The 27,391-nt window shown below is 58.0% G+C and overlaps 1 protein-coding gene across 1 annotated transcript; it reads right to left on the reverse strand.

Moving 5' to 3' along the window:
• Positions 1 to 714: 714 nt before the first annotated feature.
• Positions 715 to 27,100, reverse strand: WIPI2 (WD repeat domain, phosphoinositide interacting 2). The gene is made up of 12 exons (XM_090288669.1): positions 26,847 to 27,100; positions 20,501 to 20,583; positions 12,548 to 12,717; positions 10,684 to 10,780; positions 10,270 to 10,367; positions 9,865 to 9,957; positions 7,228 to 7,298; positions 4,805 to 4,912; positions 3,824 to 3,988; positions 2,992 to 3,099; positions 2,147 to 2,316; positions 715 to 1,342 (listed from the first exon to the last, which is right to left on the reverse strand). Exons 1-12 carry the CDS (start codon positions 26,918 to 26,920, stop codon positions 1,230 to 1,232), a joined length of 1,350 nt encoding a protein of 449 aa, XP_090144795.1. The 5' UTR covers positions 26,921 to 27,100; the 3' UTR covers positions 715 to 1,229.
• Positions 27,101 to 27,391: the final 291 nt, after the last annotated feature.

The following is a 27,391-nucleotide window of genomic DNA, read 5'->3' on the forward strand; positions in this document are numbered from 1 at the left end:
CCAGGCTGCCCTCATGGCCTGAAGCAGACGCCTCTGACCCCTCCTCTGTCCAGCAAGCGAAGTAAAAGGGAGGACAAGGACGTTTTTCCTTTGTGCCTCTATCCTTAACCGGACGTTCCACAGAACCCAGAACAACTTTTCATGCCGTTAATGCCACTCAAATTCCCGCGAAACCTAACCTGCCTGTGTCTTGGTGGGGGACACAGAGTTGGAGATTATCTGAGGTTTAAATTCTGTAAAAATGAAGGGGAAGCCAGGCCAAGAGTGGAACTTTGACCCCAACCTGTCGTCGATGAAGAGAAAAGGCACATACCCCCTGAAGGAGGTGCTCACAGCCAACTCCTGTCGCGTCTCTCCCTGTCCCGACTACGCCTGGCATGGGGAGAGCAGGCCCCGACAGCCGGTGGGGCTCGAGGCAAGAGGACAGAGCGGACACTCTTGGATTCTGTGCTGTATGTGGACGTAGAAAGAGCTCCATGCGTTCCTGAAAAACAAAACCCAAAACACACATCCCACAGGAGGGCGGGAATGGAGACCAGACCGTTCAGCAGCACAGGGACCCTGTCCTTCGCTCCGGACGCCTTGGCATCCCTTCCAGGGCACTTTCTCTTGGGAGAGGAAGGTTTTCGTAACAGGAAGGACCTCTCTCTGCCAATGTCCACGTGGAAAAGAAGACCAGAAACGGAAGTCCACCATGGAAGAAATCCAGAAGAATCCAATTTGGAAAGAATTTAATTAACAAAATGAAGCGGAGGACATGGTCCAGGAAGGGCTCTGGGAGGAGCCCCCAGGGCCGCCGCGCCCCAGCCCCGGGGACTCGGGCCCGTCCCCGCAGAACCGGCCTTACGGAGCCGTCCGCTCCCACAGTGGGGACAACCACACGCCCGCACTGGCCGGTCAGGGGCTGCGCACCAGCTGTCCCTAGGCCGCTTGGCACATGAATGCATGCAAAGCAAGGCGGTTTCAAGGGCTTCACCAAACAGTTAATTTTGGCAAAAAGAAAAAACAAACAAGAAGCTAGAACTCATAGCAGGGTTAAAAGCCACTGAAGTGAATGAAAACCATGTATTTCTCAACAGTATGGAACCAGACTACAGCTACAATCTCTTTTTCTTTTAAAGTCTCTGCCATCTTCTCCCCCAACTCAGGTCAAAGTTCATAGCAGCATAACACAAAGTCCTCTGCCAGCCAGCGCTCTCTGCTTTGGGGTCAGAGTCCAGAGGTCAGGTTCAGTCTGTCCGGAGAACCATGGGCGGGTGCTCGCTGTCCTCCTCCAGACGCAGGGCGCCGGCTTCCTCTTCCAGACACGCGCCGCCCACCGCGCCCAGCTCGTCTCCGTGGGCTGCAAAGAGACGGGGGGTTGGCTCAGGGGCCGGGGGGTGGACAGGCCAGCCCAGCAGCTGTGCCAGAGGCCAGCCCAGGGCGCACGAGGGCACTACGCACGGTGGCCCACACCGCCCGAGTTTCTGCCTCTCTCCAGGCTAACGAGGTTTTTGTAGCCTCAGGCAGCTCAAAACGTATCATTTGTTTTCCAAAATCCGTAACTTTCAGGAAGATGTCAGCAAAGGACACAGGCTTCCCGCTGGACGGGCTGGACGTCCCCGCTGAGCGCCTCTCCAGCTGGTTACGCGAGACGCTCAGTGACCTGAGAAGCTCAGTGTCCTCTGACTGAATGGCCCTCCACTCAAGAGTAGCGGTGAGCAAGGACAGTCCTCCGTGTGACCAGAGCCACGGGACCGCCCATGAAGGCAAGCTGATTTTGGGGGGAAGACGGATCACAGGAGATGGACAGCCGTGGCTGAAGTGGCCGCCTGTCTGTCCACACACTGACGCTTCTGTGAGGGCCCGCCTGCCCTCCTCCTAGGGCCGCGGGGCCCGGGGGTCCCATGCAAGCTGCGAACCCATCAGATGGGCGGGGGACCCAGGACAAACCCTTGGCAGTGGCGGGTGTGGGGTCATATTCAGGGGAGAGGCAGCAAGTCTTTCTCTTTTTTTCAAAGAGAAAGAGACCGAATTCAGTCTCTAGAGCGTCAGTGACAATAGCTGGCCTGTCAGAGGACTGTCACTCTCCTGCCCAGTACTAAGTGGCGGATGCACCACTCTGGCCAGGGAGAAAAGCACAGAGCAGGGGAGGCGCAGGGGAGGCCCCGGCATGATGGCCCCCAGGCTGTGTCACAGCCCTTACCAAGTCTCGTCGGAGACGCAGGTGCGTGAGGACCTTTGGCGACAGCTGTGCTGTACGTCTGAGTCGCTAAGGGGCAGTCGTGAGAGGCGGAGTCTAAGATTTCATTGGTTGTCTCCATAGTGCCATCCAACCTGGTAAAAGTAGAGAAAAATGAAACCTGTGAGGACAGTCACGGGCAGGGCCTTGTCTCGGGGGCCTGGCAGCAAAGGCCACTCACTCGCCAGGACTCGCACATTTGTAACCACAGCGACAGTGTACGTGTTCACTCGAACTTTTACGTGGACGGCCTAATGAAAAAACTTGTGCCTGGTTAGACAATCTTATTCCATTTGAGGCTGATGGTCATAAACAGAATTCACTATAAAAACTATTCCCGTTCTGCCCCAGTCAAGAGCACCGCAGCACGGTTGTAATTCTTGGATTAAAACAAAAAGCGGAGGATCAAACTGCACTGCTGCCCGACGAACAAACCACTTCCCGCTTTCAGAGCTGCAGCCTGTCTCCCGGTGAGGTGGCTCCCGAACTGCACCCTGAGCTGTGACCGCCCCTCCCTGGGACAGGCTCAGCCCGCTGCAGCCGGTCCCTAGGGAAGGGCCCGGACCCCCGCCCCGGAAGGGCAGGCGCAGCACCAGCCGCTCGCCACCCGGGTCCGCCGGCAGACGGGGGCGGGAGGGCGGGCGTCCGGCCCTATCAGCGTCTGTCTGGCAGGCGAAGCTCCCGGCCAGCTGGGCCCGTGCTGCTGGGTTTCAAGGACGCAAACACACTCGCACAGCGGCTGCGGCGGCGGCCGGGGGAGGCCCACTCACTTGTGCTGCTTCATCAGGGTGCACTCGCCCCCCTCCTGGGGGTCCAGGTTGTACATGTACAAGTAGCCGTCGGCGGCTCCCACCAGCAGCCGGGGGATCTTCTGAATTCTAGCGGGAAGAGAAAGCAGCAGTTCCGGGACCAGAGCTGTCCGCGCTCTCGTTCAGTGAGCAGCCGCGCCTCCGGCAGGGCCAGGGAACCCCACCCCCTCAAAAAGTGAGCCCGAACTTAGTTTCATGAGCTTGACATACTGTGTGCACAGGACAGATCACACCCCCGGGGCTACCTGGGCCACAACATCAAGCACACTGACGCCGGTGGGCGAGCAGGTGGGGCCCCGTCTCCTGGTCCCTCGGACTACTAAGGGTAGGCAATTTCACAAGACTCTCCGCTATGCCAGTCAGAAAAAAGGATGAAAAACCAAATTTATACGATTTACGGAATCACAGAGAGGTGGGGTCCCGGAATTTCCACAGCTGCACTCGGACAGCGCCAGTGTGAGCCACACGGGCCCCCGGGCTTGGCAGCTGTCCCCGCCGGTCCTGAGCCCTGGAGCGTGGTGCGTGGGCACCCCCCCACAGCTCTGACTCGGTGGCGTTTTCGTCACACTACCAGTAAGTGGGCAGAGGGAGGGACGTGGAGCTTTCCGAAAGGAAAGCACTGCAGGGAGAGACGCACGTCCTCGGCCCCTGAGCGTCACGTAAAGCTTTCCTCTGTCACAGGTCCGAGCGTGCAGACTACTCTCAGGTCGTGAGAAGCATCATGGGACCACCCCAGTCACCGTCTCTGGAGGTACCAGGGCAAAGGGGACGAAGGCTGCCTGCCCCGACTCACGTGGCCAGGGCGCAGATGTTTTTGTGGCCACAGAAAGGCAGGCGGACTGTGGCGAAGGCTCTGCCCTGGTTGAACATTTCTGTTACTTGGGACGGCAAGTAGCTGGTGGACGCCATGAGCACCTTCCCGAAGTAGCCGGTCCAGGTGGTGGGCTCCTCCTGAGGTCTAGAAAGAGGGAGAAGCATCAGACGCAGGACTCTTCACTGAGAGTGACCACATCCCACCCACACAGAGACAAGGACCAGCTCCGCAACTGAAAGAGAAGTTTCCCATCCTCAGGAAAAAGGGGTGAGGAAAGTGCAAGCCCCGCAGAGCCCTGCCCTTCCCCGGTGGCAAACGTAAGGCCGTCCAGGGCCAGATTCACGATCTGCCCTGAATCTTTTCAACAGGAAGTCTCTAAAAACCTTACGAGTACCCATTTCAAATGGTCACTTCCCCAAAGCCCTTTTTTGTTCCTATGCATCAGTTATCTGAAATGCTCCCTGGAAGGAGACAGAACACAAATAATACTGGTCCCAGAGGGATGTGCTTACGTTTTAGGAGAAAATACAAGCAGCACCCCATTTACCATGCATGTACGCTACAGTAACACGTAATTTGAATAGACTGCCTTAGAAATGACACCCACCTCGGGGCGGGAGAGGACAAGCGCTCCCTCCAAGGGGCTGTATTCAGGATGCGTCCCCGCGCTCAGGGGACGTGCTGGGAGGTGGACGTCCACACTGACCTGGGGACGGCCACCTTTACCCCCATGTTAACCGCACACTTGGCACACATCCCACATAAGAGGGTCACCTGACAGGGACACGTCCCCTCTGCTGCCGGGTATGGGTTTGGTGTCACTTATTCTAGAGCCAGAGCAGATCTTTCTTGGCGAACGCGCCGAGGGCAGGACATGTGTGTGCTCATGCTCTCACCCGGCAGCACAGGCCGGACAGACTGCCACGTGGTGTTTCACACCATCCAATCTTTGCCACTCACTTTTCCTTCACAGTCTCGAGTTTGAAGATGTGCACGGTCTCCGTGTTGCTGGAGGCGGACAGGAACACGCCGTCCGTGCTGAAGGCCAGGGAGCAGATGCTCACGCACCTGCAGGACGAGAGGGGCCAGGCCGTGCTGCCACTGAGGGCCACGGGCAGCCTTTCTGCGGGACCTCTGCCTGAGGCTCCGGGGAAGAAAAGGTCCCCTGCCACCCCTGGGTCCGCCGGCAGCCGTCTCCTTCCTCTCTCGTCATTTTCTCAAAAAACGCTTTGAATGAAATGTGTTTGAAAGGCAACACCAGACAAGAGCAATTCCTTAGCATGCTCTTAAGCAGCCACGCTTCTTTAAATTACAGCAGTTCTTAACACGCAGGGGGCGGGCAGACTGGCAACCGTGATAACACTTAATAAGAGTAAAACTTCCAGTGTTCAACTCACTAAGTCTCTACAGTATGCTGTGAAAATCCCTGTAAACACCCTCAAGCCAGCAGACAAACCGCGTTTTGGCACGGTCCCCGCACGGGTCTCCGTCACTCGGTGCGCTCGGCGCCCGCAGGCCCAGCCTGGCCCGGCAGCCCGCTCTGCGCAGACCAAGGCGGTCCTCGCCCCTCTGGAGCCTCCAGCAAGGCGTGTGCAGGAACCACACCGGCTGCCAGCAAGGGCGCGAGCGACCGCAGGGGAAGGCGCCACAGCGGCAGAGGGGGGCTGCTTCTGCCGGAGGGTCGGGGAAGGGCCTCCTGGGGACACCTGCTGCCGACTCGAAGGGTTCAGGAGTCGGCCAGGTCACCAACATGACAGCCCAAGCAGAGGAGGCAGCATGCAAGACCCTGTGGAGATGGCAGTAAGCTGAGGATTTAGGTTTTGGAGTTAATCCTACAGGCGAAAGGAGGCAGTGACAGGGTCTCGATGGGGTGCATGCCAACTGAGTTCACGTCCCCCAGGGACAGCTGGGCCGAGTCTGAAGAAAGGACCATCGGGCCAGCGGCAGGGACCGAGGTGAGCGCGTGGTCAGAGGGTGATCTGAATGGGGCGGGAGGAGGAAGCTGGGACAGGACGTGAGAGGGGACGTCCGGAGTGGGCGGGTCAGCCCCACTGGGTGCACAGGAAGAGAGAACGGAGCCGGCACCGGGCTCCCCCGAGCCCCTCCGGCTGGGCGCCGGGTGACGGACAGCAGCGACAGTTGGCAAGGGAAGGCGTGCACGCAGACGGGGCCCAGCACCCGGCAGGAGCCCCAGGAAAGCAGCCTGGGCCGCAGGCGCGCGGCACGGTTTAGGAGGACATGAGGCGCAGAGACGAGGAGGGCTTCCCTGGCAGAAACGGAGCAGGAGCAGCGGAGGGAAGGTCACGGGTCCGGTAAGGGGACCCGCAAGGGGAGAGGGGAGGTCCGCAGCCAGGGAGGTAGGGGGAGGGGCTGGACGTCCGGCTTTGCAGACGGGCCATTAGAGCTCGCTGCCCGTCTGTGGGGCCCAGCCGCGGAGAGGGAGCGGCGGCAGGAGCAGGCAGGGGCGACACGGGGCGCGGGGCGAGACGCTGGGACGCACGCGCAGAGCTACAAGTTTCGGCACTTCCTCAGGACCCGCACTCTGGCCCAGCTCCCGACCGTGGGGGGCGGGGCTCCCCCACAGGCCGCCTGGGATGGAACCGGGGCTCCTGAAGTCAAGTGCTGCTGAGCACGGCCGCAGGCTACGCGTGGGGCCCCGGGGTCTGAACCTGGAGCCCGGGTCCCCATCTCTCCCCCGAGTCCTCAGGCAGAGGGCCCAGGAGCAAGCAGGACAGCACCCCTTCTCCAGGAGGTCAGTGGGGGGATGCTAAGCTGGCCCGGCAAGGTCTACAGAGGGACAGTGAAGGGAGGGCGCGCCACACATCTAAAATATTTATTTTTGGAGAGAAAAGAACGAAGGGAGAGAGGAAGAGAAACAGCAATCTCACGCCCCGACTGGGTTCCCAGCCCACAACCCCGGCCTGTGCCCTGACCAGGAATCCAACCAGCAACCTCTGGGTTCGCAGGCTGGCGCTCAATCCACTGAGCCATACTGGTTAGGGCTGTTTGTTTTTAAAGAAAAAGCCAAAGGGGAGCTGGCCCCAGTTTTCAGGGCAGAGAGGAAGGACAGGAGCCTGCTAAGCAGGTTGGAAGTCCTCAGCCACCGCCACCAAGCCAGCCGAGGAATGCGCGCAGCCCGGGGGCCTGGCTGTGCGGGCTCCCCCACCCGTCTGGCCACCGCTCTGTGTCCGGGTGGGATTCCGGGCGAATAAAACCCAGCTCTAAAAAGGGTCCCTTTACCTCCCAGGGTGGTAGAGCTGCGCTGAGGACGCCTGCTGTTTACCTGGGTGCCGGGTTCACGCCCCACTTTGGGCCGCAGAGAGTATAAAACTGAAACCCAAAGAGAAGCCGCACACCCCACTTTGGAGATTTGTATACTTTACCTCTTCACGCCTCTCCGGAACTCAAAGAGTTTCTGTCCCTCTGGAATGGAAAACACCCTAATCACGGTCCCCTGTGACAGGGAGAGAGGGAAGGAAAGGACTTTAGTTGAGTAAAGAGACTTTCCCGTTCTCTTTCCTCTCAGACTGTAAGCGAGGCGCGCGAGCCCCGGTGGCCGTCCCCGCACCGCACGGCGCCCCTCCCCTCACCGACGCCCGCGTCAAACGTGGACTGCGCTGGCTTTAGTTTTTCTAAGTGACCTGAAGTTTAAGTTATTAAAAACAGGCCCTTTGGGCGGGAACCCTGCATTAGGAAGCACTCCCTCAGTGCATGGTCTAAACAAGTTTAAGATCCCACTGACACCCGTTCTTGCCACTGAGTCACTGACCGAGGAAACTGACTGGCTGGACATGCTGCTTAATTGCTTAAAAGGGAAAACAAGCAGTCAGTCCAAACCTACCCGGCAGCGAGGCCCACGCTAAGAAGACACCTCCTAACTAAGACAGAAGGAAACGCAAGGGAGGGTGAGCTGCAGCACCTCCCTGCAGGACGCAAATCGCTCTGAGGACGTCCTTTTCCTGCCGCCCTCCACCTCCCTCTGGACACAGGCTCAGGCCTGGGGGTCGGCAGGCGGGACCCCACCCCCTGGGGAGCGAGAGACGCGCCCCGTGAGGGAAAGTGAGTGGCCCTCCCCCCACGGAGGCAGCCGGGGAAGCCCAGGAGCCACCGCCCCACAGCCCAGAGGCCCAGAGGCAGGGCCGGCAGGGCACCCGCCGCCCCTCCTGAAGGACAGCGGCGCCCTCTGGTCGGAAGCACGCCCACTGACTGCATACGCCCCGAGCACTGGAGGGAAAAATCCTCACACAAAAACAACCACGGCAGAAGTTCTGCCTTCTGCAGCCTCAAGTTTTATATTCACACGTGTTTGTTCAATGGCACACCCACTGTGCACAGTGGCCTCTCGCTATATCGCGGCTCACTTATTGCGGGATTTTAAAAAATATTATAGTTAATTACTTATCGCGGGCGGGGTTTTGTGGTACTGTACACGTATGTTGTTAAAGTGACGGAGGTTTCAGAGTGTAATACATCCAAGGTTCCTACTTTACCCTCGCGCCTGAGTGAGAATGCTGTAATGCTAAGTAGTGACAAGTTGCTGGCCGCGGCCTGAAGGCAGGACGGAGCCAGCAGCTGGGGTGGCCTCAGCGCCGAGCACACAGCAGGGCTGAGAAGCCTCTGGTGGTCTAATCCCACCCATCAGGAGGATTCTGTTCAAATGCAAACCAAGAATTTGCTCTTTATAGCCCAGAAGAAACTGTTCTGTTTTTACTGGCCTTGAAATTCCATGAAGTACTTTAGCGCCTTCCTAAGTCCTAATAAAAAGCATAAAAACAGGACTGATTAACGAAGGGGGAAGAGGATCTCACGGCCATTCCCAGGCTCCCAAGGGAAAAGGACAAGGTGACACCGCATGGGCCCAGCACAGTGTTCAGTGCGAAGTGGGCGCGGGGTCCGGGCCCCGTTTCTGCCCGGCTGGCTGAGCCTGAGCAGATGACTCCACCGCTGAGCGCGCCAGGGAAACAGAAAACACGTTCCCCTTGATGAGGGGTCGAGTGAGGTGATGGGGACCTGGGTCTAGTGTGACTCAGGACACAGGTGGCCCGTGAACGGGAGCATCGCTGCTGGAGAAACTGGGCAGAAGAGCCCAGAACGGGACCCGTGCAGGGAGGTCGGAGCAGGGAGCTGACTTCCCGGACCGTTTGCTGGCTGGTTCGAGGGAAGGGGTGACTTGGGAGGGGAGGCGTCTGGGTGACGGGCAGCAGGTGACGGGGAGCAGGTCCCAGTGCTCAGGGGAGGGACAGCCAGGAGAACAAGTGAGACCCCCAGGAGGAGACAGGGAGCAGAATTCTGGGGGGAAGAGAGGAACAGCGAAGGAAAAAGAGAGCCAGTCAAGTCGAGAAGAGCAAGCACCCTCCAGCGTCAGGGAGGCTGCGGGAAGAGGACCCAGCGGAGCCTCGACCCTTCCCTCTGCGCACCCGAGGCCACGTTCTTTGGGCACAGAAATTCTTCTCTGTGGCCTTGCTTCATAGTTAGAGATGCACACAGACTTACACGTAAGACTTAAATACACTCCTGTCTACGGTCTACGTATCATTAACACAAGTTCATATATTAATATGTTATTCCAACATGTTCTAAATATTGGAAACAGTATAAACGTCCCAAAAGAATGATGCTTAAGTAATCACAACTGCATGTTTCACAGCCAGTCAGCGTTCTTAACCTGGAGAAATGCATGACTGTGCAGAGCAGAAGGAAGGACAGACAGCATGTAACATGGTCACAACTTGGCTACTTAAGCAGAAAAGGCCCTAGAGGAAACACACCGGCGTGTCCAGCTCGGCTCTGGGCAGACCCGCCTCGCCGCTCTTTTACACGCTCCCCTCCCCACCCACCCCCCATGCCCGCCCTGCAGCCCAGCGTGTGCCGTGCGCCTGTCAGGGGCGAGCCCGCCCACGGCCCCCCCGTGTTGCTGTGCGCTGGCAGATGCAGAGGTGCGGCTGGCAGTCCAGCCATGCGCGCGGCACTGCAGCCTGCAGCGACCCCTGAACTGGTCCCCACGGGGCCAGCAGCCTCACCTTCTCGGAAGCAGTGGCGAGCTTGGTTCCGCTGGCGTCGAAAGCCAGTGCAGCCAAAGGACTGTCGTGTGCTGGGATCATGTTGGCAGCTCTCTGCAAGGGAGAAGCAGTCAACGGTGACGACCACCTGGTCCGTACACACCAAGGCCACCTGACTCACTGTGGTGGGGGCCAAGGAAATGGGCTCAAACCCTTAACAAAGCGAACCCACTTATCCCAAGGGCCTGGCGTTTCCTCTGTCCCCCCAGCACTCACTCGCACTGGGGGTGCAGGCGGAGGGACGGGCGCAGCACTGCCCCCAGGAGGCAGAACCGCCCAGCCCTGCCGTGCCGGACGGGGGCCGGCAGGGAGGACCGTGCCCTGCCGAGGACCCTGGGGTGCCACTCGAGTTCCAGAGAGCCTCACCAGGTTGATGGTGTCGAAGACCTGCACCTCCCCGATGGTGGCGCTGCCGGGGTACGCCAGGTAGCAGTTGTCGTTGTTGATGGACAGCGTGCACAGGCCTGGGGACATGGAGCGGAGTGCGGCGTGAGGCAGGCCAGAGCGCCCCCGACGCAGCGTGGGAGGCGAGGGGCTGACTGCGGGGCTCCCACGTTCCACCTCAGGCGGCAGGGTTGCACGGCAGAGGAAAGGCTCGGGTGGGAGTGACCGTGACCTTAAACCACTGACTGATGTGGTCACAAAACCAGCCTCAGAAGGGAGCATGGTTTAAGGGCAATATATTTTCAGCTTGTCTACGTCCGTGGGGCCTCCGGAGAGAAAACACCTCTCACCCACAGGCACCCCCAGAAAGCCAGGGCCCTCCGCTCGGCCGCGCACCTGCCGGGTTCGGCGGGGTCTCCCTGATGGTGTGCAGCACCTTCATGTCCCGGATGTTATGTATGTATAGAGACTCTTCCAGGCACACGATGAGCCTCTAGGAGAGAGGGGCGGGAGACACAGGCATGGAGAGAGCGGCACGTGGCACGCGCCCATCTGCGCCTCGCGGGCTCTGTAAGACGCTTTGCGCTCCTTCCCGACCACCACGCAGACTGGACACGCCCGCAGAGGGCGCTGGCACGACCGGTGGCTCCCCCCAGCACCCTGCTCCTCACTGGCCAGCGAGCTGGTGTCCAGGGCCGGCCTGCCTGGCCCGTGACCACTGCTGCTGCTTGTGTAGGACGTCTGAGAACGGGATTTGGTTCCACATCAAGAAACCGGACAATGACAGCAAGAAAGGCACGGGCCGTCCTTTGGGTTGTTCTGCCCGCCCCTCCCCCCAGTCCCACAGGAGCACCAGACCTAATGCCTCGGAGGGGCCGGTCACTGAGGACCTGGTGCTGAATCAGGCACAGCACGGCGAAGGTCAATGCCTGCGGGTTCCGAAAAAGTAGAGACCCGTCCTGCACCCAGGCTGCTCTGCAGCGTCGGCGTCCGTGCTGCGCTTCGGGATGTGGGCACGTGCTGCGGGCACCAAGGGCACGCGTGCGCCATGCCGGCTGCTCCGGGAACACACTTGTGCATTTCAAGTTTCAAGGAGGTTCCACATGCTCTGCCTCGTGACCCCCCCGTGTCAGCCAGCTTCTTCAGTCACAGACCAAGTCCCAGCGTCAGCCAGGCCAGCGGGCCCCCGCCAGGACTGCTTCACTGCCCCCACGCGTCAGGGCCTGCCAGGGGCGTCACGCACGGCCCGTGCCCGCGGCTTCCCCAGCCCTCCCTGCGCAGAGCGCGCGCTGCCAACAGACAACGCGGAGGGACCAGAAGCAGCGCTGTGTGCTGTGAGTGAGCACCGCCGTGACAGGCCCCAGGAGACGAACCCCAGTGCTGGCCCCCACGGCCGCACTCCGCCACACACTCTCGTGGGTGTGGGGGAAGGCGTATGAAAGTAGCAAACTTACATCACCGTAAATAAGAAGCTGACAGTTTGAAATAGGAAAAAGATGCCAACAGACTTTTTAAAGTAATATTTATAAAAGCAAAAGAAGCTAAATAAACTATGATCCAACCCTAAGGATAAGAATTCGGACACCCCCTTAGTCCTCCTAACACTGTCGACAGGCGCCTGGAAACTAAGATTTCAAGCAAAAGGGACTATAAGAAAAGTAGTTTTTGCCCTGGCTGCTGTGGCTCAGTGGGTTGAGCACCAGCCTGTGAACAGAAGGGTCACTGGTTCGATTCCCAGTCAGGGCACAGGCCTGGGTTGTGGGCCAGGTCCCCAGTTGGGGGTACGGGATAGGCAACCACACATGGATATTTCTCTCCATCTCTTTATCTCTCCCTTCCCCTCTCTCTAAAAATAAATTAAAAAAAAAAAAAAATCGTTAAAAAAAAAAGAAAAGCAGTTTTGCCCCAGGCTGACAGAAACAGAGGGAAGTTTCTACAGCACCTCATCAAGTGCCCACGAAATCACATCACTCGAGGACAAAAACACTCAGGTCGTGGAAGGACAGGTACCACAACATGGCAGCAGGCAAGGACTCATCGGAGCTGCAGCGATCAGAGCCAAGCCGAGGAGAGGAGAGGAGAGAAGAGGCAGGTGGGGAGGTGCAGTGGTCAGGTGCTCAGGCCAGAGGACGGTGGAGGGCGCCGCAGACGCTGGCAAAGGCCCACTGGCTCTGCCCCGAGGGGCAGCGGCAGCGGCAGCCACCCCGCAGACCCGGATGTGCAGCAGAGCCCGGTCCGACGCAGGGAAGGGCTCACTCACCTGCCTGTTCAGCTTCACAGCCAGGATTGTGTTGGAGTAGCTGTAGTTGCAGATCTCCGTCCCCTTCTTAAAGTGGCAAACTTTCAGCTTCCTCGGGGCTTTGAGGCTGACGATGGCCACCAAGCTGCTCGAGAACAACCTTTCTACGATGCACACGTCCTCGGTGTCAGCTGCAAGGAGAAGAGACATCACGTATCCACGTCAACGGGCACCACTGTGCATGTGCGCACACACACACACGTCTAAGAGGGACACCAGGGGCCACCCAGAGGGCGTCTGGTGACAGGGCTGGGCTGCGGGGACAAGCTCAGAACTTGTGTGAATAACTCCGGGTGGACAGACCGGAGTCACGGTCACTGCTACGAGCCAGGGACAAAGCACTCTCAGGGTCTCCCTGCCAGGAATCCCTGCATTCTGCACGGAGGGCCACTTCCCACTCAGGCGCCACCTCTGCAGAGGCCTCACGCACGCTCCTCACTCCTCTCTTGCACTACCCTGGTCACTTCCTCCCTGGCGCTCAGCGGTCATCGCCTGTGTGTCTGCCCGCCGGGCGCTCTGGACACGGTCTGCACCGTGAGCGGCTCCCCGGCCCCTACAACGGTACCCGACACACACTGGGCCCCCAGACAGTCAGGGAATGACCCACTTTCTGAGCCCTGCTTTCCTCCTACGTGAAACAGGGGTAACAGCTACTCTGCAGTCCTTTGGGGGGGAGTGGAAGACGCCGGCCCCACATCAGCTCTGTCCCCCACACCCCTGCCCAGAAGACCGAATGAATCATGATGTGCAGACAGCATCTTGCACAGAAAGTGGCAGGTACAGTGGACCCTCCGGATATTACTTCACTCCCCTCTGCACTGACTGCCGACACCCTAGTCTCTCCTTGCTCCCCAGAGTTAAGTTCGGATCTAGATACAAAGAGAACTCCAGAATGTGAGGAAGTCCCAGAGTTAGAGTCCAGACTGTCCCCACCTGCAGCCCCTCGACCTGAGCCCCAGGAAGGACAGCGGTGCCAGGCGGGTCGAGCACACCCCCGCCCCGCACACTGATCTCTGCAGCGACGACGCGGTCAGTCTCAAGCATAATCCCAGCAGACGTTTTTGTTGAGAGTAACTGATTTGAAAAGCAGCATGTCAAAGGATCTAGACTATCCAAGGCTATCTTGAAAAAGAACAAAGTTGAAGGACTTACACCATGAGACTTCAAACCTAGTATATAAAGAAAGCTACAGTAACTAGAGTGTGTGTCCCCAGTAGAAAGATCGACAGGAAGCCAATGGAAAAGAACAGAGAGCAGAAACAGACCCACACTTACAGGACGGCTTGAAGCCCAAAGCGATGCAGTGGAGGAAGACCTTCTCGACAAATGGCTGACCAGGAATCCATCAGGGAAAAATCAGCCCTGAGGGTTCACACCACCCACCAAAGCTCAGCGGACATGGACGCTGGAACCAGCTTGGAAGCTGAAACCACACACGCTTTCAAAGGAAACTGTGGAAAATACCTTCAGGACTCAGCCACAGGCAAAGGGTCCTCAGAAAGGAAACAGGAAGTGAGAATCACAGACGAAAAACAAAAACGTAAGCCAGATTGCATCAGAGCTCAGCGTGCCTGCCCCAGAGATCGGACAAGCTACCGACAGGCAAGAACACTCGCAAGACATTAGCTGACGAAGGGCTGCGCCCAGGATCTTGGAAGAGCTCTGACACCTCAGCGATAAAAGACCAACCACCAAATGTGAAAAGGGACAGGAGACCTGAACAGACGTTTCACAGACGACCTGCGAACGGCACACGGGGCACGGCAGTGCCCAACGTCATTCGTCGCTGGACTTCAGATGAAAACCACGATGATACGGCCACACGCACACAGGACGGCTAACGCTACACGGACGGGCACCACCAAATACCAGCGCGGCTGTGGAGCACCAGTCACGCATTCAGCACCGGAGGGGACGCGGACAGGACAGCCACTTAGGAGACTGGTGGTTCCTTATAAAACGAATCACATGTTCTATGCCTAGATGTTTTCTCAAGTTAAGTAAGACATACGTCCACAAAAGGAGCTGTACACAACAATGTCCCCAGAAGCTTCATTCCTAACAGCTAAAGACTGGAAACACCCATGGATCGGAGAAGGAACAAACTCACGGCCGTACACAGCTGACCCCTAACCAACGGGGGGGGGGGGGGGGGGGGGGGCACTGACCCTGTGGGAGAAGAAAATCCAAGTGTATGTTTTTGACTCCGAAAACTCAATTACCCTCGGTAACCACAGGGGACTGGCTCCAGGACCCCCGCCATTACCGGTACCCTCGGATGCTGAAGTCCCCTCTCTAAAATGGCACAGATCAATGCACACAGTTGGCCCTCCACATCCGCAGATGGAAAATAGCAGATGTTTATCAGACAAAATCTGCGTATGCGCGGACCTGAGCAGTTCAGACCCACGTTGTTCAAGGGGCAGCGGGGACACCACCACCAGGGATAAACCTCAAGGACATGAAGCTGAAAGAACCCTTCTTCAAGAGTCCCCGTGCACTTGTACGACATCCTAGAACAGGCAGGCTTAACCCGTACTAAAGAAAACCCAGCACACTGCCTGCCTCCAGGGGGTGCCAGGGAGCTGGGGCTGGCTGGGGAAGCACGAGGGAGCTTTCTGGAGCGACGGTGAACCTTGATAGGCATTCAGGTTCTACAGAGGCATGCTGTCTGTCCACGTTCACAGGATGTTTACTTAAGATCTGTCCATTCCACCCAGGCCGGTGTGGCTCCGTGGGAAGGGCACCGTCCTGTAAACCAAAAGGTCACAGGTTCGATTCCCAGTCACGGCATATGCCTGGGCTGTAGGCCGGGTCCCAGTTACAGGCATGTGAGAGGGTGCATCACACAGCGATGCTCCCCTCCCTTCCCCTCTCTCTAGAAATGAATAAAATCTTCAAAAAAACCTCTCCATTTCATTCCATGTAAACATTGCCCCAAAAGAACAAGCCTGCAGCGCTGAACTCCAGGAGGCAACACTCGTGCTGCGGTTCCTACGGGAGCACCCACTGACGTGCAGCACAGAGCTCACGGGCAGGGTGCCGGCTCCCATTCCCGTCCAACGGTAAGTCTGACATTTTGTGGAAATTTTAATGAACAAAAGCAGACAAGACCGCTTTCAGAAGTTATAAACCAGAGGCTGTGCGCGTGGAGGCGGTGCGGCCACGTCTAACCACAAATGAGCCCCTCCAGCCACAGGCCCACCCCCACACTGAACACACAGGGACCCTCCGACATTTGGCTTTACCTATTTTCTTCTTCTCTGAGGTTTCAAAGGCGGCCGCCATTCTGACTTCTCACCTGCACACACACCAGTGCCCCTCTCACTGAGGAAGAACCCAGGAAATACACACCCCCAGTCTGTGAGTAAAGGTGGGAGATAGCTCCTGTCACCACACGTCCCAGGTGGATGAAGAACCGCGGAGATGACACAGGCGCCTGTCCCGCACGCCGGCGACAGGACAGCCTCTCCAGGGCCCTCAGGAGCCTCCCAAGAGAAGACAGACACATCTGAACACGCAAAAATTCAAGGCCTCGGAACGGCGGAGACCACCACCGAGGTCAAAAGCAAGAAGCAACCCAGAAGGAATACCCACGACCCACGGCTGATATGCTTTAAATCAGTAAGAGACAAACAACCCCACAGAAAAGCAGGCAAAAGAAAGAGACAAACCATTTTTTAAAAGCAAACGAGTACATAAAGAGTTCACTTCAGTTATGATTTAAGAAACGCAAGGAGACAACACACACCGTTCTTATCTCAGACTCGCCTGGCACGGAACAATGCTGGGCGCCGCCTGTGTGGCAGGCAGTGAGGAGCCAGGCCTCACCACACCAATACGTCACAAAGGGCACACACGACCCTTTCTAAGGGCCACCCGGCAACACCTACACCGGTGAAACGTTTATCTGCTGACCTGCCTCTCCAACAGCTGCACGTACTCACCAGTGGGCAAAACCGAGATGCCCACCCGGCAGAGCCACTCCTACGGGCATCCACCTGCTTAAGAGAGACGACAGCACGTCCACACCGTCACCTGCACACAGGCGCTCACAGCGGCACGACTCACAAGTCAGGAAAGCGCAGACCACCCAGATGCCCCCCGACACAGCGCGGCCTACCCGTGCAGTGGGGCCCACTGAGCAACAGGAGAGACGCCCCAACACAACGACCCTGCAAACACCCAGCGGGCACGACCGCACCTATCTCGGGTGCCCAGGGCAGATTAGTGCCTGCCGAGGGGCGAGGTGGGCGGCGGCGAGGGACCGCAGATGGGCTCAGGGTTTCTTCTGGGGAATGATAAAAGGTTTGAAAATTAATTACGTAGGCAGTGTAACTTAGAAATATGCTAAAACCAGTGAATTGCTCACTTAAAACAGGTGATTTTTTTAGCACATACGTGACACGTTGAAAAGCAGTAAACCCCCCACGCAGGCAGCCTGCTGCAGAGGCGCGAATTCTGGCCAGAAGGCAGACCTGAGGTAAGCCGTGCAGGGCGGCAGGGACTGTCAACACCAGCTGAGACGGGCGACACAGGCGGGGACGCGAGGCACCCGGCAGAACCTCGCGGGACCTTCTCTGCCCACGGGGCCCAGGGCCCCGGAACATGCACAGCTTCGAGGGGCCTCTGGCACTGCCAAAGCTACATGCCAAACGCTGGCTTTTCTTGGGGAAACACCTGCAAGTTTCATCAGGTTTCCAAAGGAGCCAGGAACTAGAAAGGCCAAGGCCATCCCCCTGGGGCCAACCATTTCTGTCGCTATGTAAGGAGGGTTCGCCAGAGCTCCTAAGACCTGCAGGAACACGCCTTCCACAGAGCAGCGCACTGTGACACGCGGTAAGGGGTTGAGGGCCATGACTTTTCTACGTGTTATTTCAAGAGGCTCTTTCATATTTTCCCGTGACGCGCGCCCGAGGGAACCCATCCCCCATGGATACACACAGAACCCGCTGCGCACTGGGGGCGGGGGGCACACGGCTCCGCCCTCCCGTGCAGTCGCGGTGGCCAGCGAACCAGGCCGATGGCCGAGGCTCTGCGACCAGACGAGAGCAGGAGGGACACGACGCGCAGCAGGAATTACTGGAGACAGCACGCAGGCTGCCGGCTGCCAGGAGCCCTACAGATGCACGTGCGGAGCCCGGCCTTCCATCACAGCAGCTGTAAGCAGGGGGCTCCTGCAGTCCCCCCATCGCTACCAGCCTCATCGACACGCCTCCCCCTACCGGGGCCCGCCTGTCAGCCCCGGACGACGTCAGAAAGCTCCACTTCTCCAACCCCCCGGACGAGGAGGCTGCCCTGGGAAGGCCACGACGTTCACCTCCTGATAACAGGAGCCCCCTGTCTACAGAGGGACCTGGTCACTTCTGCCCACGTCCACTGTCAGACTGCCTGCATTGTGAGGTGTGTTTTCCCAGCTCAGAAACATGTAAAATGTGAGGACACACAATGCAAAATTTAAACCCCAACTTTCCCTTCTAAATGCTGACACTTCACAAGCAGTAAACGCACCCCCTTTAGTGGCGCAGCCAGCAGGCTGGGGTGCACTGCAGGAGCCCCCCGGGGAAGAGGGCACAGACGTGTGCACGCAAGGCCGTGCGGAGGCAGACACACAGGCCCACTCAGCCAACCAGACGCCGGGCAAAGCAAATGGAGTTCCTGCCGCTTCCCTGTAAGTTTGAAATTCCAATGCAGACAGTAAACAGAAAAGCCCTGGCTGCGGTGGCTCAGTGGACTGAGCGCTGGACTGTCGACCGAAAGGTCGCCGGTTCGGTTCCCCCTCAGGGCACATGCCTGGGCTGCGGGCAGGGTCCCCAGGCAGGGGCACGTGAGAGGCTGTCTCTCTCACACATCACGTTTCTCTCCCTTTCTCTCTGCTTTCCCTTTTCTCTAAAAGTAAATAAAATCATCCAAAAAAAAATAAAAAGGCCTGCCACTGCTGCCGGGCAAAGGTTTCCTGGTTTAGGTAAACAAGAGGCGCACGGGCAGCCGTCAGTCGGCCTTCCCCAAGCCCGGCCCTGCCCTCCCTCTGTGGCAGCCCAGGGATGACAGCCAAGGCCTGATTTGGGGGCGGTGGCTCGGAGGGACAAGGAAGGAGCCAGTGCTGAGCCCGGCGAGACCCGGAGGCATCAAGGACTGTTGCTTGCTCCGAGTCCGTTTGCAGGGAACTGCCAGCAAACCACCGTGCTCAGCGGCTAATCTGTGACCTAAAAGAAACTCTTTTCTTTAGCTCAATAAAAGTACGTGGATGAGCAAAGGCTTTAAGGTTCTAGGACCGAAAATTTTCCAGCTTTGGTTACAGGACTAACCCTGGAAGTGTCCCATGTCGACCCCACCACCCACTCTTTCAGGGCTGCAGCTCACCAGGAAGAACAAGGAAGTCGCCGTGTGGGTCAGTAAACGCCCACTTTTAACAACACTATCAAGACAACACACTTTGTTCTGTCAAAACGTTTGCAAAATGAGGCACCAAAGAGCAGTAAATAAATTACAGGAAACAGATGAGGCATTAAACTGGTTCCAGGAGGAACGGGGAAGACCAGGAGCCCTGACGCCCCGTCTAAGCACTGGGTCGCCACAGGGGCAAACTCTGTGGCCCTCAGAACAGACGAGGGCTCACTAAGCAGCAGCCGAGCGGCACCCCAGGCCCTCGCCTGGGTCGTGTGAAAGCCCAACGGGACCCTCTCCAGACAGGCTCCCCTTCCCTGAGGAAGCCCCTGCAGGAAGCAACCCTGGGTGGCGTCAGGAGGAGGCAGCCAGGGGGGAGTTTCAGGAACCCCGACCCCACCGGAGAGGAGCGGGCGCACAGCTCATGGCCCCTTTCCCACCCGGGTCCGCGCCAGAACGCGGGCTTTCCCGGAAGACCTGCTGAGCGCCAGGAGCAGGTCTCGGGCGGCCAGCAGGGGCCGGGGTCAGGCGCTGGCTGGAAGGTTCTGCTTCCTCGCTGTCGCCCTACAGGGGCTGGGCGCTCGCCCTCGGGGCCCGCGTCAAACTAGGGACTCGCTGGGCAAAGTCGGGCGCACTCCGCTGAGGGAGGGGAGGGTCGCCGAGGGCTGCCCTGGAGGAGGCTGGGCCCGGACAGCCCCTGACCGCCCGGCGGGCAGCAGGCCCCACGGTCCGTGTCCCTGGTGCAGAGCCGACGCCCCGTGCGCCCCCCTTGCGTTACGGGGGGTGCTGACGCCTGCGCGTGCTCATCTCTGTGGCGCCCGCCTCACGTCACACAGAGCGTCTGCTTGTTCTCCGTCTCCCTCCAGTTGAACGTGTCACGGAGGAGGAACTTTGTCACCACTGCCATCTCCCCCAACACAGCAGGCCCTCAACGAGCGTGCGGAGGGACCAAACCGAGAACGACTGTGAGGCGTCCAACCACAGGGACAAACGCTCCGCGTGGGGGAGGAAGGGTCTGCGCCCCGTGCTGACTCAGCAGGCGCTGCTGTGCACACACAGGAGACAACCACGGACGCGGAGGCCAGAGGACATGCAATCGCTCTGACATGGCGGCCACTGCAGTGCAGAAAGGGACAACTGCAAGCACATGAACCATTCCTCGGGGGGCTCTAAAATCGTCAACTTTCTAGGAGTCCTGTGTGACAGAAACCTGAGAGGTTTAAATGGCATGGAGAGTGGTAGAAATAACAATAAAACATACAGTATGATACCGTGTATTGAAAAAACAACCCATCAGACAAGTATTTCTCTACGTACATTTGTAAGTATGCAAATTAACAGAAAAAGAGCTGGGGACACACACATGAATTGTTCCCAGCCGCCACTTCTCGGTGGGCTGAGGTGGGACAAGACAACTGGTCGGGGCACCTGGATTTTACCCACAGTGTCTGAATTTGAGAATGCATATCAATTCAAGTTCAACATGTCTATTTTTTTAAGAGGGGGAAAAATAAAGCAAACACTTACTGCATTCATAGATCTGTTCCAGCTTATCCACAGAAGAAAGGGAGAAAAATTTATAACCGGACTTACTACCAACAGCTAGGGACCTGCAAAAAAGCCAAATTCAGAAATAAGAGCTGATACGTGTAGACAGTGATAATGCACAAACTAGCTCCACGTTACCAGAGTAACCACATCACCACCGAAAACCAGCGATCGTTCCAGGTGGTTGGGACCAGGGGAGCGGAGGCCGAGATGCAAGAGGAAGGAGGCGGACGGAGGAGGGTGACACAGCCCACAGCCAGGGAAAGGTGAAGGGCGGTAACGTAACAGATAACATTTTTATTAAAAACTTAAAACATTAAAGCTACATTTGACATATGATGTAATCATCAGCCATAAACTAATGATCCCCTCAGAACAAGTGGGGTTCCCCAGGCGATCGGACCCACACGCACAGCGCACGTGCGAGCCCAAGTTCAGGGAGCGGATGTCCCAGCGAATCCCCTGCAGCCCGGGAGCAGGGCGGCGTCTCTGTATCCCGGCGCGGCTGTGGCAGAGGCGGCTCGACGCCTGGTGTGTGGCTGAGCAGGGGATGGAAATAAATGGACCAAAAACCTGCGGCTCTGGAGTCGGAGGACCACCTGGTTGGCCCGGAAGGAAAAAGTGGGGCCCCATTTGCAGCCTTGAGGGGAGGCCGCACGCCGCATGTGCCTCCTTGGTCCAACGCTGCCACCTCTGCTAAGAGGCCGCAGGGCCATGAGCACCCCAGGCCCCGCCGCGGCAGAGATCACCGCCCTTCAGGCACACTGGCCAAGGGAAGGGAGAGAGCGGAGCCTGCGGAACCAGAGGACGGACAGCAGGAGGGGCCAGCAACAAAGCACCGGCCCCTGGGGCCGCCAGAGGACGTGGCGCCTGGGAAAGGAGAACAGGCGGGGGTGTGTGTGTGTGTGAGTGTGTGTGAGTGTGTGTGTGCGTGCAGAAGATGGGCCGGGAGACGGAGAAAAAGAATACTGGCGTTTCATCTGTAAAAGCCTGAGGTCTATAGCCTCTCCTTCACACGCACACAGAACAAAGGTGCCGCTGACCCCCGAGCCATGTCGGGGGGTTAGGGGCGCCCATCCCTGCACAGTCAAAAACCTGTTTATAATCCTGACTCCCCCCAAACTGAGCTGTCCCTCGGTAAGGGGGCGGGGACTGCCTGGTCCCAGGACCCACGCAAGTCCGTCATGTAAAACGGTGAGGAGCACGGCACATGCCCCGCTGTCTGATCCGTGGGCGTGGAGCCCGGGGACACTGAGGGCCGGCTGTGTATCCCCGTGTTGAGGAAGACCCACAGAAGGCGGGCAGCGCAGCCCACACCTGTGTTGTTCGAGGGCCAACTGCACTTCGGGAACAGAGCTGCTGTAAATGCAACTGGTCATCTTAGATCAAAAACACAACTTCCTACAACTTATACCATTTTCCTCTGCAAAAATACTTCCCTTTGCTGAATTAATTGTATCAACATAATTGTTACCTGTAAGTATTTTGAAAAGTAACATAGGAACCAAGAATAACCAAGAAGGCTAAGAGAAAACCCAAACCTCGGGACTCTGCAGCTTTTGGGAAACTGTTCTCCGGGGGAACTCAGGGTTACTATCATCGGCATCAAGCACCCCCCCCCCCCCATTTCTGACTTGGAAAAATGTCACTCTCATCACCAGGGGATGGCAAGTTCCTAAGGTTCTCCCGATGCCCACACTGAACAGCTCACTCCCCTGTCATGGCCCCGTGACCCTCTCAGACCCTAACAAGGAGTCCACGGTTCTGTGTCCCTACAGCAAATGGCCACGCTGCAGTGCTGAGTTTATAAAAATGTTTCCCACCTTTTGTTTTGTTGACGGCTGTCCCCTTTCCTTGTGACCCTGCCATCATTAACTGCCCCCTTTCCCTAATTCCTTGTTGACTCAGAGACCAAACCACCACGCTTATTAGTATTACCTACAATAAGCCTCTTCCATGGGCAAAATGAGCTCTAATTAACGAGAACCCAAATTCTGATGTGTCCAGGTCCTCAGATGAGCTCCTAACAGGCAGCATTTGTTAAAGCTGGGCCCCGGTAATCAAACATCAGAACACCAATGTCCTTCCAGATATTCAGAAACTGATTAGATATTACTTTAGCTAGAATGTTCGCCGTATGCGTTACCAAGCCCCTGTGCCCGCAATCAGTAAGAAGTGTTAAAAACAATAAACAAGGCCAACTGTCCCCCGACACGTGTGGATGGTATAGTACGAGCACATACATGACCAATAAAGGTGGACAGTCTCAGAGGGTGACGTTAAACGTAAACAGGCTCCAATACCAGCCATCAGGTCTCACGCTGCTCTCGGGAGATCCTGCTTCCAGGAATTATTCTCTCAGGACTCACCTGTCCCCACCCTGGCACGTTAACAGGCGAGGGTCAGTAACAGGCAAGTACGGGATCTCCCCAATAAGTCCTCTTACTCCCCAATGAATGTTCACGACCTCAGAGTTTCTAAGGCAACACAACGCCCACCTTTTACTGATGCAGGAGACCAGCAGCCGTCACAGACGAAGGGTCTCTTCACTCCGCCCCCCACCCACCTCCCAGTGTCCCGTGTCAGCACGGAGACCCTGCGGCACCCCGCGGAGACAGCCCCAGGCCAGAGGCACTGCTTCTGAGCCACCCCCCACTATACTTCTAGAGCTTCCCTCTGTCGAACCTGACCTCTGGGGGCACTACGGCACCACCCAGGGGGTCCTCTGCGCTCCCCACTGGCAGCTTCGGGGGCACGCTCCTTTCCCACCTGCCAGCTTCCAAGTCTGCTGCCATCTTCTTTCTCACTCTCCCTATCCTATGGCGCTTAAGTTCTTTTAAGATGTCTTTTTTACATTTTATTAGTGCTTTGGACGGGAGCCAAAACAAAGCCTAGTGTTTGGTGCCCTGAAACTGCAAGTCTGTGCCCCTGAGTTTAAGCTAGGGTGTTTGGCACCTAGAACGCAGTGATTTCCACTAAACCAACAAGAACGTGAATCGGGTCTCCTCAGTGCCGGCCCCTTTTCTCTCCCCGCACCCCAACGGTCAGGCCGTAACACCCTTCCCGTTGTTATCTTCTCTGTTAGAGGCCACGGATGTTGGGGTCACGGGGGATGGTCCACCCCCATAAAAAAGAACCCAGCTGGGGGCCCGCAGCCCCACTTACTCATGTCCTCCCCACCCCAGGCCACCAGCGGGATTCCCGAAGAAAAAGCTCATCATTTCCCCCTAAACCGAGTCCTCCCCCGACCCTGCTCCCACGTGACTTATCCCTGTTCACCAGAGACTGGGGGAACCTTAACTTCTCCCGCACACGCATCACGTGCGCAAGTGGGTCCACCAAGTCCGATGGCGCCCCAGTCCCCTTTGCACTGCCGCTGGCCAGCAGCAGCCTCCCCAGTGGCTGTCCTGCCGTCCACAGACACATCCTCTCCATCTTTAAGGGCGAAGGGCCCTGAAACTCCATCCACTCCTAAGTCCCTCGGTGCGCTGATGCGGAAAAGGGGCACAGAGGTGACCCGCCCAGGATGAGAACTGTAACCGAGAAGAAACTTGGTGGAAGCCATAAATTCAGACAAGCGCCTCCTTCTCGGCTCTGTGCCCGTAACCTTTCTGGACCCTCACAGCACCAGTTCCGCAGACAGAGACTTGGGGAATCAGGCTCTTTCTTCGGTCCACCCCTTTAGGTGACCCCACTGAAGCAGACACTGCTACACCCCTGCCACGGATGAACGGTGTCCACGGGCAGAAGCCCGTCCCTGAAGTTTCCGCCTGAGATTTCCATGAGGCTCTGCCACTTAGTGTGTTCCCTTCCATTTCAAAAAGCCGAAAACTCCTCCAATAAAGCCTCCCCAGGGTCACGGTCGGCAACCAGGGTGGGACTGACCAGGCAGGCGCAGGCCGGCGGAGGCAAGCTGTTCTTCAGGCCTGTTTCACTGGTCTAGTTAAAAACCAAACCAAACAAACAGTAAAAAAAACACGGTGAAAAACAAACAAAACGCGGACATACTTTTAGGATAAGACTCGTAGGGAAAGAACCCCACAACACTGGAAATCATTACCAGTATGAAAAGAGGGGCAGGACAGAGGCTGGGGTGCGGGAACGTCCTGCTGTTAAGCTTTACTGTCTGAGGGACGTGTCTTCCGTTAGGTCAACGGCTTCCAGACCTTCCCCCTGCAAATACAGGGAAGGTGGGGCCTAGAACCGTTTTCTGTCTTGCAAACTGCTGTGTTCCTGCAGTAAATCCTGGAGATGGGCCAGAGAGGGAAAGGTGTGCCCTCTAAAGCTGCTCCCCAGGAACTGTGACGTTTCTCTCAAGTGTGGGTTTAAAACCAATCACAATCATTTCAATCAGTGATTTTCCTTCTAATCCTAACTTGCTGTTCCTTTCCATTGATGTTCAAGGCCCCTGACAAGTTAAAGCGGTAACACAGAAATCTCCCCTTGAACTAATAACTCCAGGAAGTGCATGATTTCTGATCGTGAAAGGTCTTTTTTCAGGCCAGAGTGACATTCTTCTATTACATAGGAAATGTTTTTAAAATGTTTTAAAATTTACTGATTTTTCTAAGAGAGCAAGGACGTGGGGGAGAAAGACATTGATTTGCTGTTCTACTTATCTATGCATCACTGGGTGACCCTTTTATGGGCCCTGTTGGGGAATCGAACCGCAACCTTGGCGTATCGGGACGACACTCTAACCAACTGAGCTACCCGGCCAGGGCTTGTTATGCAGGGAGTTTGGTGCCCAGCTGAAATAACAACAAAGTGAATGCCCGGTCATGTCTGATTTCCTTTCAATATAAACAATGAGGACTGAAAACCTGAGAGAATGATGGGAAATGTTTTGGAAATCTCCCATTTACACAAGATGTAAACCCATGAAGCAACTGTTTCCTACTGGTCTCAAAATATTAAGAGCTTAAAAACTAGATCGCAGTTGGCCCGAAATGTCCTCCTTCCTACCTTGATTCCTAGAACATAACCTATCCCAGCTACAAGCACCTGCGACAGGTCGTCCAAACTGTCCTTGGCGGCAGTGGCTTCTGGGCGCACGGGCCACGGGGGTGCGTGGTGGACTTGATCTGTACAGACCGTGCGGGTCCAATCTCTACTCTGCAGGCAGAGTGGTCAGCGCGGCAGAGGAGAGGCCGCGGACGAGAACTCAGGAACGGATGTGGGTCCTGCCCGCACGCACGGCTACCAACCCCAAGACCCAGGAACCTCTCCGAAGGTGGGGGGCCTGTTCCCTTCCGAACCCCGCCGCAGCCATGCTGGGGGGCTGGCCGGTTCACAATCAAGGTTTTCCCCCTATTTAATCTGTGTCTTAAATTACACTTTTGGGGTGACGCCGGTTAACATGATTACGCAGATCTCAGGTGTACATCTCTGTGACCCGTGACCTGCACAGTGCATGGTACCCTCCCCAAGTCCGATCATCCTCTGTCCCTGACATCTGCCTACAATTAAATTTTAATCTTAAACAAGCCTCGTTCTCTACTTTGTCAATTACACTCAACCAGTAACAACCCAGCCGAGGACCCATTCCTCCTCCTGACATCACTTCCTCTGACTCACTTCCCAAGATGGCTCTCCTGCCTCCCGGCCCCACCACTCATCCCTCCTGCTCCCCACGCCTCCTCCGGGACCTCCTCACGGGCCCCCCGAGACCGCCTCTGGGGCAGCGGCCGCCGCCCACGCGGGCTCGGACCAACGGCGCGCCGATCCCGCGGGGTGGCCCCAGGGAGGGTCTCTCCTCCCCGCGGCACGGCCACGGCCGCTCCCCGAAGGGCCCGGGCTCCTCCGGAGTTCCCGTCACACCCCCCTCGGCCCGGCTGCTCCCCGGTCGGGGGCTAGGACTCTGGCTAAGTGTGGTCCCTGCTGGGGGAGCGCATCCACGGGTCCTGCCGGAAAGAGCAGCGAGACACGAAGGAAGGGAAACAAAGCGGGGCCCGGGGCCCGAGGAGGCGCGCAGACGGGCCTGAAGAGCGGAAAGCAGGGGCAGAGCGGGGCTGCAGGGACGCGAGGAAGGGGCTCACCCCGCCCGGGCCGGGGGCGGCGGGACGACAGGCCAAGCCCCCAAGTCCCGCCCCACTCGGTGAGGCGCGGGGTCCCTGGAGGGCAAGCCCAGCAGTCAGGGGCTGAGGTCCCCGCTTCTCTCGGCCCGTCACTCCTCCCGCCCAGAGCCCGGAGGGTCCCCGAGGAGGGCGCCACTCCCGCTCCTCCCCGCGCCCACCGCAGGGGCCCGCCCGCCCACCCGCCCCGGCCCCGACCCCCAGCCGCTCCCCCTCCGGCCCCGGCCCCGCGACCCCGGCCCCGGCCTTACGTGACGTCCTGGTTGAAGTTGGCGAAGAGCAGCTGGCCGGCGCCGGCCTCTCCGCTCTGACTGGCCAGGTTCATGGTGGGCGCGCGGCGGGCGGGCGGGCCCGGCCGGGGCCTCGCGCGCTGCACGGGGGTCGCGTGCGCTCGCGTCAGCGCCGGGCCCCGCTCGCCACCTAGGTCGCCGCAGCTCGCTGCCCGGGGATCAACCGCCGCCTCATCCCGTCCCCGCTCTTGTTTATGCCCCGGAGCCGGGGCACTCTGCGCGCCTGCGCGTCCCGCCCCTCCGGCGCACGGGCCGCTCACGGCGCAGGCGCTCTGCGAGGTCCCGCCCCGTCACCTCTGGCCCGGGCCCGAGTTCCGGCCGAACACGCGCAAGCGTGGGGACGCGCGGGGGCGCTGGGGCGCGCTGGGAGGGCCTGTGGGCACGTCGAGCGCCGCGCATGCGCACGGGCCGGAGTGGGCGTCGGCGCGCGCCCATCATTTTCAGGCGATTGAAAGGCCCGCCACTGCCAATCATTGTGCTGAACACTCGGGGGCTTTGTCTTCCCT

Source organism: Furipterus horrens, unplaced genomic scaffold, assembly GCF_987537825.1.
Source record: "Furipterus horrens unplaced genomic scaffold, mFurHor1.1.pri manual_scaffold_10, whole genome shotgun sequence".
NCBI classification, from domain to species: domain Eukaryota; kingdom Metazoa; phylum Chordata; class Mammalia; order Chiroptera; family Furipteridae; genus Furipterus; species Furipterus horrens.

Excerpts from the sequence above, each read along its gene's own strand:
- WIPI2 (XM_090288669.1), bottom strand. The coding sequence starts at position 26,920 with ATGAACCTGGCCAGTCAGAGCGGAGAGGCCGGCGCCGGCCAGCTGCTC. Across the intron at positions 10,368-10,683 it reads GACCCCGCCGAACCCGGCAG|GCCTGTGCACGCTGTCCATC; the intron begins GTGCGCGGCCGA and ends CCATGTCCCCAG. Across the intron at positions 4,913-7,227 it reads TTCCGGAGAGGCGTGAAGAG|GTGCGTGAGCATCTGCTCCC; the intron begins GTAAAGTATACA and ends CTCGTCCTGCAG.